Source organism: Medicago sativa, chromosome 3 (genome assembly GCF_051527215.1).
Source record: "Medicago sativa cultivar Bolivia chromosome 3, Bolivia_mono, whole genome shotgun sequence".
Classification (NCBI taxonomy): Eukaryota; Viridiplantae; Streptophyta; class Magnoliopsida; order Fabales; family Fabaceae; genus Medicago; species Medicago sativa.
The window spans coordinates 66224707-66236030 of NC_140751.1; the positions used below are offsets into that span (position 1 = coordinate 66224707).

Sequence of the window (11324 nt, forward strand, 5' to 3'; positions counted from 1 at the left end):
ACAACTTAGGTTAATGATGTAAGGAATATAATAGAATGTAATGTGAACTTTTATGAATTAGTTTCCAGTTTTTACAAGAAGATCCATTTGACTATTTTGGAGAGTGTTTCATTTTGTCATATCAACATAGAAGCTAACTCTTTAGAAGACTCTTTGGCTAAAAGTGGCTTTTGTATGAAGGCATATGGATTAGGTAGCTAGGAGTGTACTGACTATATATTTGTAACTTGGTGTCTTTTCTGTGTTGTTATTTGGTTCATGTACCTTGTTTTTGAATGTCCAGTTGGAAAATTTCTTGTGTTGCTGATATTTTATCTAGAGCATCAGGCGGTGATATGTTTGTAACTTGGTGTCTTTATGTTTTGTTATTTGGTTCATGTACCTTGTTTTCTTGAACGCAGGGAAAAAACATGGTGACGTGTTTGTAAAATTGTGGTTACACGCTTCTAATATTTGGTTATATGTATTTTTTCTACTAAAACAATACCATTCTATGACAATTTATCATTGAGACATCAAGAGATATATATTCTATGTTTCTTGGACTCTTAATTGCATTAGTTTTCTGTTATGAGTATGTTAAACTTATAGACGACCAATTTTGCACGCAACAAAAACATATGGCTACACCTTTGTAAAATTTTGGTTATACTCTTCAAAAATTTGGTTATATATAGTTGACAATGCTAGTAGAGTTAATCAAATTACCTAAGGACATCATGTTCTTACTCGTTTGTACTTGAAAGTCTTGATGTCTGATTAGTTGATAAAAAAAGACTACCTATCAACTCAATTTTTTTGTATCACTTTCTGGAAGATTTGGCAGGTTAGGAACCAGATGGTGTTTCAAAATCAGCAATTGAATCCTATCCAAATAGCTATTTCAATCTTGGAGTTCACTTCAGAGCTCAATTGTTCAAACCATTCTGCAATTGCTACTGTTACAATGAGATTTGATGCTGAATTTTGGTGTCCCCCTCCACCAAGTGTGATGAATCTGAATTTAAATGTGGATGGAGGATACTTTAAGGAATCTGAATTTGAATCTAGAGACAATAGAAAAGTCCTAGAATTATCCAAGGTCTTGTTTGGATGGTTGATATATAAAATATTATCTAGGTTGCATAGACATTTTATCTACTTTGTCCAATCGTACTGTAATTTTTATTAAAAGAAATAAGATTGTTGTTGCCCATAGCCTAGTGGGAGTAGAAAAAGGTTTGGTTCTAACTCATGGGTGGGATATGTCCCTAAACCAGGAGCCTCTGCTGCTTGTAGTAATTCAATAGTGGGAGTAAATTGCATAACCATCTTTAACTGAATTCATGTTTGCTTATAAAAAATAATTGTTCATGTATCAATGTTGTACTATGAACATAAATAATTGCATCTAGTCACTCAACTTTCTATCTTAATTATCATGTAACTTATAGATGAGTAATTTTGAATGCATTGAATTATTTGGTTACCAAGAATTATTTGGTTATATGTTTCAATTATTTGGTTACCAAGAATTATCAATTCGAGCCAATTGTCAGAGAGACATTCAAAGTTACCATCATCCATGTACTTCAAATTATTAAGGGCGTCATATTTTATGTTGTTAGGTCGGATATGAAAATAACGACCAATTTTGAATGCAGGGAAAAATGGTTACGCCTTTGACAAATTATGGTTATATTGTTCGTTTATTTGGTTATCTGTAACTTACATGTGCAAAAAAAAAAAAAATCAATTCAAGCCAATTGTCAGTGAGACATTCTAATTTATGAAAAAATAGTGGTCACGCATATGTCAAAATGTGGTCATACAGACCATATATTTGGCTAGTTTTTCTTTCCCAGGTGTAAATAATATCGTTTTAGGCGAATCGAACGCATGATCTCATTTGATCACTGCACTAAAAGCATTTCCAACCATAAATAACATGTTTTACAATCGGCAAGTTTATCACGCCTAAGGACGGACAAGTTCTAATTTATGAAAAAATAGTGGTCACGCATGTGTAAAAATGTGGTCATACATACCATATATTTGGCTAGTTTATATTTCCCAGATGTAAATAATTTCGTTTTAGGCGAATCGAACGCATGATCTCATTAGATCACTGCACTAAAAGCATTTCCAACCATAAATAACATGTTTTACAATCGGCAAGTTTATCACGCCTAAGGACGGACAAGTTCTAATTTATGAAAAAATAGTGGTCACGTATTTGTAAAAATGTGGTCATACAGACCATATATTTGGCTAGTTTTTCTTTCCCAGGTGTAAATAATATCGTTTTAGGCGAATCGAACACATTATCTAATTTGATCACTGCACTAAAAGCAATTCCAACAATAAATAACTTATTTTACAATCGGCAAGTTTATCACGCCTAAAGACGGACAAATTCTAATTTCTGAAAAAATAGTGGTCACACATATTAAAAAATGTGGTCACACATACCATATATTTGGCTAGTTTATATTTACCAGGTATAAATAATCTTGTTTTAGGCGAATCAAACACACAATCTAAATTTGATCACTGCACTAAAAGCAATTCCAACAATAAATAACTTATTTTACAATCTGCGAGTTTATCACACCTAAAGACGGACAAGTTCTAATTTCTGAAAAAATAGTGGTCACACACCTTAAAATATGTGGTCACACAAAACATATTCATATTCATACTCTGTCAATATCTATCTTAAGAACCATAAAACCATACATAGTGCGATTAGAAGGAATAGTACATTACAAGCTTAGTGAGTACCATACTATAGTATTGTTCAAGAAAGTTAGTAAAAGAAGGAATAGTACATTACAAGCTTAAAAGAGCATAAAAAAATTTACATTAAATTTTGATTACGCCACTACACTATTTTTATTCTTCCTCGTATCACTCTTCACCCACGGTGTTCCAAGAACCCCGCTCTTGACACGATTTCTTGACTTGTATTTTATTCGAGTGAACACGGTTGATGCTTGGTGATCTTCATCATCTGATACATTTGATGATCTTCATCATGTGGATACCAAGAACACTCTTAAAAACACCAAAAGGATAACAAAATTGTTTATCATCCAAATTCAAAGCACAATGTAATACTGATAATAAAAGAAAAAAGGGAAAACTGGTCCATTGAAGCTACTGCCATATTTAAGTCCATGGAAGGGTTGGTCCATTGTGAGTTTATTGTAGGCAATCTTACCAAGCATTTACATTGCAAGAAACTGATTTGACTGCTTGAACCCAGGACTATCTAGTCATACAACATTTGTAAGTTACACAAAAATTATAACACCAATAGAAGAAACAAATTGTATGTTTCCTTGATTTTCTTTCACCTATTGAAGAGCAAACAGAGGAGCCCCATGGTCCAATAGTTGGGGTTGCTGTAGTGTAACTAGAAAGTCACGAGTTCATGGCATGAAATCAAGATCTTACGACTACAAAGACTGCCTACAATAGACCTACAACCGATCCAACTAAAAACACCAGCTGAGATATGAGAATAACACCAGAACTTCAAATCTGGCTCCTCTAAAGTGAACTCTCACATTAGAGCCTTCTCTTTTGACCATGAAGTTGAAAGGTTTAATAGGACAGAAGACAACAAATGCTCTTTTAAGCATAACTGTGCTAACATGGGTCAAACCTTGCTAATTTTGGCGACTTTTTATTGGCCATTATTTTAACACTCCAAACAAGACTACTTGAAATCAAACGACTAAAGCATATTGACCAAGTAACAGAACATACAAATGTTTACTCAAGGTTATGTCTATTCTGTTACAATAAAATGTGGACATAAACTTGTCAAGAAAAAGTGGACAAAAACTACACTTGAGAACTTTTCTGTTAGATATAAACTATATACGAAATGTTGATTCTAAATTTACATTTTTAGAAGCTTACCAGAGGGGTCATGCTATCGAAGTCCTTGACAACATCAGTAAACTTTCCAACATCTTCTTCATCAACTGCGGCAGCAACATCCTATCCACCCAAAAAAGAAAATGTCAGTTCATATGCAAAACATACATGTAAAATGTGAACAAAATAATCCTAATGTTCAAATAAATACCAGAATTAAATACAAGATTATGATATTGCAAGCAACAACTAAAAAATCTACACATTTTGATCCAATTCTCTTGGTCCAAAACAAATTGATAATGAAATTCAACATTAGTAACCTACCGCCAATAATCTATACTCACGTGTTCCTGAAAATGTTGGATCTAATTCCTGCAAAACAAATACAAAACAAAGAATTGAGCAACTAATAAGATGTTTAGGATTTCAAGATGTATATTGTTGAAAATCAATAAACCTGATATCTCTCGGAGTTGTTCCATTTTCTGCACATCCAAGAACTTCGAAATGATTCCCGTGAGTGGTGGCCGGAAAAGAAGTGGACCGGCGGTGGTGGTGAGCTTTGGGTGTGGCCGGTGGTGGTGTTCAGTGAGGGGGAAAGGAGAAAAAGGGTGAAGAAGAGAGAAAGGTGGGGACGAGAATCAGGGGCGGATCTAGACATTTCATATTAGTGTGGCAAATTTTTTAAAGAAGCTATAATACAAATTATACTAAAAATAATACCCTCATTGGTCGAGTTGGGAGCAATATCCGTGTTCGATGCTTGACTAGTCGAAGAACTAGCTTTGTCTCTGGACAACACAGGAAAGAATTTCTTCATCCTATAAACATCATTGTACAATAATCAATTATCATAAACAAGTAGTAACAATAATCAATTTTTGAAACAGCATATTCAATAAGGCCTAGCACAAGAGAAGCTACAAAGAAAGCACAACCATAAGGAACAAAAGAATAGGCGCAAAGCCTCCCTACTGCCAGCAAAATTCAAAACACTTAAGCCAATTACAAAGATACAGGGGAGGTTAAAACAACAAAAAATCACAACAGTATCCCACAAAATTTGTCACAGCCGCGCCTAACAGCCAAAAACTCACAGGCCGCCAATCAATACCAAAAAACTGTCCCAAAAAACCAACCTGCAGTACCTTAGCAGTCCTTGCCCAAACCGAAAGCATACCAATTCTCAATTATTTACTTTGAACCAAAACATATATTAAATCAAATCTATCATAGTCTCAAATCTATCATTGCAGAACAACAGAAAATCTCCAATTCAAACCCTAAAAAAAACTCAATTCTCAATTCACAATTCTAAAACCCTAAAAAAGCAATTGTATAATGAATGAAAAAGTAGAGAATCAATTGACTATTTCACTTACCTTGGCTTAGACTTAGAGTGAGAACCGAGAGATACACTAGATTTGAAGGAGTGGAAGAGAGAAAATGATGCTGCTGAGAGTGGAAGAAGGAGATGTTTGTTTGTTTGTTGTGAGAAGAGGAGAACATAAGCTTGCAATTTGTTTGTTAAGAGGTTGTGATTTGTTTGTGAGAAGAGAAGTTAATCGTTGCTTTGTTTCTGAGAGTAGAGAAGAAAAGAAACGCGATTTGGTTTTGTTTGTGTGTGTTTTCCACTTTCCCTCAGTTCAATCAGATGCCTTATGAGAATGAAGGAAGAGGTAGAAGGTGAAGGAAGAGCTAAAATGTATTTGTGTGAGAAGAGAGGGTGAAGGAAGAAAGAAAAAGAGAGAAAGAAAGCTGAGTGTATTTGTGTAGGGTCCAGTTGCCAAATGTCAAAATTTTGTGTGGGTGTGTAGGGGTGGATGCCACCTATGGTGGTATGCCTATCACCACTCATATTTTAATTGTTGTTAGTGTGATTTAGGCCCGCTTTCGCATCCCTACCAATAGCACTGCAGACACTTTCATCATTTTTATTTTTTTTATATTTATTATTACTACCATTTTCATCACAAAATAGTTTTTTTTTAGGTGATAACACAAAGTAGTATTATTGTACGGTCTGCATTCATTGATACAGGCCAACTGGCCAACCATGTTCAACTTTTAAGTCAAGCTACTCAAAGTCTTCATAAAAAATAATCTCAACAGTATTATAAATAAAGCATTTTTAAGTCAAGCTACTCAAAGTCTTCAAAAAAAATAATCTCAACAGTATTATAAATAAAGCATCTAAGTGTTCAGTTTGATAAGCACCTCAACATCAACCACATTTTACGAAAGAAAAACAAGGAACTGAGTACTGAGAAGCAAGGAGAGAAGCTGAGACACATGGCTTCATCATCAAGAGGTGCAAGTGAGATCATGGGACTGAGTGCAGAACGAATTGAGAGGTCACGTGCTGCGTCCTTGAAGGCTCACAAGACACCAGATAGACACTACCTTATAGAAAAGAACAACAGAAGCAACCCTCCAGACAGGGGCGGATCCAGACTTCAAGTATACGTGGAGCTAAAATTTCAAACAAACAATAATGCAAACTATAATAAAAATAAGAATTAACATTATTTTTTGTTGAAACGAAAAATTTTATTCATCGACAAGTTAGGTGTAAGACACACCACCAACTCGCGGGAAAACAGGAAAAAACAACAAAAAGCGCACCGTATATAGGCGGCACGCCAAAATCCCAAACCCTCTACCTATGATGCCGAAGTATAATACAAGAGGCCAAAAGAGAAAGGACACTCCCAACAGCAAAACACAACAGAAGGTACTGCTATATTTGATGGTTCTTGACTAGCCGAAGAACTAGCTTTGTCTCTAGAAAGCACGGGAAAAAATTTCTTCATCCTATAAAAGTAAAACACACAATCATTGTTACAAGTAACAAGAATATCACTAGTAATCATAAACAATTCTTAGTATAGTTTTCTACCTTATGTTCATTCAAATATAAGTATGCAAAATGTGTACGGGAGAAGCTATATTTTAATGTAATTTCAAATTGACAACCTTATCATTATATGATACACCTCTTTATGATGAAATGATTATATAATTGATTGAAAATGAATTTTTGGATACGAAACAGAGGCGCCAGCCTATGTTCTGCTTGAAGGATGCCAACAACAGTGTTCTTGCGATACCACTTATTAATTAGAAATTAACATTGCATACAACACGAATTCATTTCGAAAGGTAATAACATGAATCTGTAACAATTAATTAGTCGAATACCTACTCAAAATCAATATAAAACATTCTTAGTAAATGATTGATGTCACTAAGGAAACCCTAACAATTTTAAAACCCCAATTTTAAAAACCTAAAACAATCAATTGAAGAATGAGGGGGAAATTGCTTACCTTAGAGTGAGAAGTGAGAGTTGAGAAGTAGGAGAAATTTGAAATTAAGAGAGATGGAGAGCTGAGATTGAAAGAGATGGAGAGCTGAGAGAGAAAGGGGCGTGTTTGTTTAGTTACGGTACAGCCTACAGGAAGGAAATTGGAATAGAAAATGAAAGAGAGTGAGAGTGAGACACACAGCTGTCTTTTGTTTAATATACCCTCCGGTCACTGTTATAAACAAATGTTTGCATTTTAGATTTATTCATTGAATGATGTATGTGACCTACAACAAAGACCATATATATCATTAATTGTTGAATGAACCTAAAGTGTAAACATTTGCTTATAATAGTGACCGGAGGGTGTATATAAAAAAAAAAAAAAAAAGGGGGAAAAGCATGTGGAGCTATAGTCCCACAATGCTCCTACATGCATCCGCCCCTGCCTCCAGAAGTTATCATCAGCTTTCCAGCATCAGGTGTTTTCCAAGATTGGTATTCCAAAACAACCTTTGGTGAAACCAAAATAGATCTTAATCTATTTCCTTCACTTAAAAGCATTGGTAACAATGAACCTGGTTTGGTTAATCAATTTTTTCTCCAAAGATTCCAAGAGATTTTGGCAAAGTCATCATCATTCAAAGATCAGGTATTATATATATGAAAATACGTACCTCTCTATCTTAACCATATATATATGATCTAGTTATGCATTTGTCAAAAAAAAAAAAAATCTAGTTATGCAAACTTCATATTTTAGTTTTCTTTCCTTTTATAGCATCCATATCTTTTTTTTTTTTTTTTTGACAAAGCATTCATACCTAACTATCCTATCTACTAATGCTAAAAATGAACCAAAACAATTAGTTTAATTGATACATAGTTTTACGTGTCTTCCTAAATGATATGCTCAAATATTTGTGACCATGTGAGATTTCCTCTTTGTAGTACCTTTTCGATAATTGTAGAAAGTAAAAATATTGGTTTGATTACAGTTTTGGTCCTCCTATTTTATCAAATTCAAGAAAAATGGTCTTATTTTAAAATCGAGCTTTTTTTATCCTCAATTATTACATTTGTTGTAATTTTAGTCCCAACTCTCATTTTTAGCTGTAAAAAAAAAGGTGTTTTTAAGCCAACAATCACTATTTTTTTTAAGGCCAAAAGTCAAGGCTGGGATCAAAATTGCAACAAAGGTAATAATTGAGAGAACAAAAAGTTCAATTTTAAAATGGGGTGACTATAATTTGTGAATTTGATAAAATGGAGGACCAAAATTGCAAATAAATCAAACATAGACTTTTTTAAGCCTAAAATAGTCGAGCTTGAACTATGTATAGTGACACTCGTTTGATTATGAATCTGCTCACTGTCAAAGATCATATGGATTTGTTAGAAAGGTAATAAATGTTACATTCTTTATTTGAGGAAAACATATATTTTAATGAACATGTAGGTGGAGAGGGCAATGAATAAGCAGAAGCAAATAGTGTTTGCAGGGCACTCATCTGGTGGACCAGTGGCAATTCTGGCAACCCTTTGGGCCATGGAAACCTACCTAACTCCAAAATCTCATGGCGGTATCCATCCCCAATGTGTTACTTTTGGTTCTCCTTTAATAGGAGATCACATATTTTCTCATGCTACAAGGAGAGAAAATTGGTCTAACCACTTCTTCCATTTTGTGATGAGATATGACATAGTTCCAAGAATCCTCCTTGCTCCACTCTCCTCTTTTGACCAACGATTTGAAGCAGTTTCACAGTTAATAGATCCTAAAGACAAATCTTTAACGAGCAAATCGACTCATCTCGGAAAAGCCACTGGAACTTCAGATTTCTACTTTGAAGTGATGTCAAATGCTGCAACTGTCACAAGGCATGCTGCTTGTAGGCTAATGGGAACAACGGCGGAAACACTTGAAACTCTTGAAAATTTTGTTCCTTTTAGTCCTTATAGACCCTTTGGAACTTACATCTTCTGCACTACAAGTGGAAATGAAGTAAAGCAAATTGTCGTGAAAAACCCTGATGCAATTCTGCAGGTCATGTTTTTCTCTGCTCAATTAAGCTCTGAAGCAGAAATTGATGAAGTTTCCGATAAAAGTCTGCACCAACATTTAAGTTATGGCACTGAACTAGGAAAAATCTTGAAGCTGAATGTTGGGTACTTAGACCAACTAGAAAATATTCCATTGTCTGAGCATACTACTTCAGGAGGTGATACTGCAGCCATTAACACAGCTTTAAATGACCTTGGCCTGGTAAGTAAACATTTTTATCCTTATCTATGGCTTTTGTGTTTTGAAACTTTCAACATTTTCGAGAATAATCACATTGATTGACTTGGACACCGCATATTCACTCAAAACGTTTTTTTAAACAATATTCACCTAAAAAACCTTAAACATTTAATTTTTGTGTGACTTTTAATTCACACTTGAAGCACATATTGCATGAGAAAACAAACATAGAATAATGTGTTCTTATACTATGATGTTATGTGTTAATACTTTTATGTATTAGTTGGACCTAAACCTAGAAGCAAATTAAATAAATCTACCATTCTAAATAGAGCTTTAGCTAAATATTTATGTCTTCAACACTGAACATAAAAATTGATTCGTTGAAAGATATTACTCTTTTTTTTTAAAGGAAGAGAAAATGGATTAATTAGTGAAAGATGTTACTGAAATATTAGAGTATATATGATATATGATAGTAAGTGATAATGAATTCATTGTGAATAATTTTAGAGAACGAGAGCAAGACTCTGCATTCAAGCAGCAGCAGCATTAGAGGAACGGAAAAGGAACAACGAGAAAACTATGGACCAAAAGATACGCTCTGTGGACGATAGGATGAATGCACTCAGCAGTTACAGAGAAATGAGGGGACATCAGAAAAAAGGTTACTACGATGCATTCAAGGATCAACTAGAAACCGATGATTTCAAAGCAAATGTGAGCAGGCTAGAACTTGCAGGAGTATGGGATGAGATAATCGAAAAGCTATTAAAGTATGAACTTCCAGAAGAATTTGAAGGGAAGAAAGAATGGGTTGAGATAGGAACAAAGTTTAGAAGACTAGTTGAGCCTTTGGATATTGCAAATTACTATAGACATTCAAGGAACCGTGATGGACGTGTTTATATGGCTAAAGGTGGAAGGCCAAAAAGATACAGGTATACACAAAGATGGTTGGAACATGCTGATAAGAGAGGAGAAGGAGGTTATTCGGAATCATGCTTTTGGGCTGAGGTAGAGGATCTTTGTCATGATAATGAAAAGTCCTTCGAAGATGTTAAGGATAGGGTTTTAAAGTTAGAGGAACAGATAAGTGATTGGAGTAAGAATAGTAAAGTTGGTAAGGATGTGTTTTTGGAGGGTTCTACTTTTGTTAAGTGGTGGAAAACACTACCAATACAGCATAGGGAAGAATCATGCATTAAAGATCTCGTTGAAGTGTGACATAGATGCTTACTTCCTCTGTCGTAAACTATATTACTATAGTACATGGATTGAAGTGTTATCTCTAATGCAGTTGTCTCTTGCACTTTGTTTGGTTTTGTAACAAGGATGATTTTCTTTTCTATATTTTGGTCGATGAATAAATTGTGTGGTAGACATAAATATACTACTATAATTTCTATTCATTTTGCTCAAATATTGTTTTTACTATATTCAGAAGATCGAGATTCAGAGGCTAATGAATCAGAAGCTAGAGTTTATTTAGACACAACAAGGTATGATTCCTAAATCTAATATAGATAGTGTAATACCCTCTCAACCCCCATCTCAACAAACAACCTCACCTAAACCTAAATCCACACACACAGCCCCACAAAAGGCCACCTCCTTATCTGAACCATCATCCCCATAATCTTCCTCTTCCTCATTAGACTAAACAAATTCTCCCGCCCCACATTTATATGAGCCTGTCAATATTTATGAACCAGTAAATGTTGTCATTCCTAGCAACTCTGACAGGGATTTGTTGGGCTCGATGAGCTTAACACAAGTGTAAATTAAAATTCCAAAATCCAAAAAGAGATTAGATCTTATAGCGCAGCGGTAGAAATAAAAATGAACACCAATATTTAACGTGGGAAACCCTCTAATAACGAGGGAAAAACCAAAGGAAAA

General features: G+C 34.5%; 2 protein-coding genes across 3 annotated transcripts; one reads left to right on the plus strand and one right to left on the minus strand.

The window, feature by feature from the left end:
- Positions 1 to 2668: 2668 nt before the first annotated feature.
- On the minus strand, positions 2669 to 5567 carry LOC146939297 (uncharacterized). 2 transcript variants are annotated; one of them, XM_085753036.1, is made up of 5 exons: positions 5253 to 5567; positions 4328 to 4691; positions 4195 to 4242; positions 3910 to 3990; positions 2669 to 3009 (listed from the first exon to the last, which is right to left on the minus strand). In XM_085753036.1, exons 2-5 carry the CDS (start codon positions 4529 to 4531, stop codon positions 2989 to 2991), a joined length of 354 nt encoding a protein of 117 aa, XP_085609162.1. In that variant the 5' UTR covers positions 4532 to 4691; positions 5253 to 5567; the 3' UTR covers positions 2669 to 2988. The 2 variants fall into 2 exon arrangements, with proteins under 2 accessions (XP_085609162.1, XP_085609160.1); XM_085753034.1 differs by having other exon boundaries at positions 2669 to 3036.
- A 524-nt stretch (positions 5568 to 6091) lies between these two features.
- LOC146939298 (protein EDS1-like) lies at positions 6092 to 10834 on the plus strand. Its single transcript, XM_085753037.1, has 4 exons — positions 6092 to 6313; positions 7633 to 7829; positions 8637 to 9443; positions 9936 to 10834. Exons 1-4 carry the CDS (start codon positions 6163 to 6165, stop codon positions 10647 to 10649), a joined length of 1869 nt encoding a protein of 622 aa, XP_085609163.1. The 5' UTR covers positions 6092 to 6162; the 3' UTR covers positions 10650 to 10834.
- Positions 10835 to 11324: the final 490 nt, after the last annotated feature.

What these genes read in the sequence shown, in the direction of transcription:
- LOC146939297 (XM_085753034.1), bottom strand. Translation starts at nt 4,531, where the DNA reads ATGTCTAGATCCGCCCCTGATTCTCGTCCCCACCTTTCTCTCTTCTTC. An exon ending in GTGAGTATAGATTATTGGCG is followed by an intron (nt 3,991 to 4,194) that starts GTAGGTTACTAA and finishes TTGGGTGGATAG; the next exon opens with GATGTTGCTGCCGCAGTTGA. An exon ending in TCGATAGCATGACCCCTCTG is followed by an intron (nt 3,037 to 3,909) that starts GTAAGCTTCTAA and finishes GGTGTTTTTAAG; the next exon opens with AGTGTTCTTGGTATCCACAT.
- LOC146939298 (XM_085753037.1), top strand. Translation starts at nt 6,163, where the DNA reads ATGGCTTCATCATCAAGAGGTGCAAGTGAGATCATGGGACTGAGTGCA. An exon ending in AAGCAACCCTCCAGACAGGG is followed by an intron (nt 6,314 to 7,632) that starts GCGGATCCAGAC and finishes CCCTGCCTCCAG; the next exon opens with AAGTTATCATCAGCTTTCCA. An exon ending in CATCATCATTCAAAGATCAG is followed by an intron (nt 7,830 to 8,636) that starts GTATTATATATA and finishes ATGAACATGTAG; the next exon opens with GTGGAGAGGGCAATGAATAA.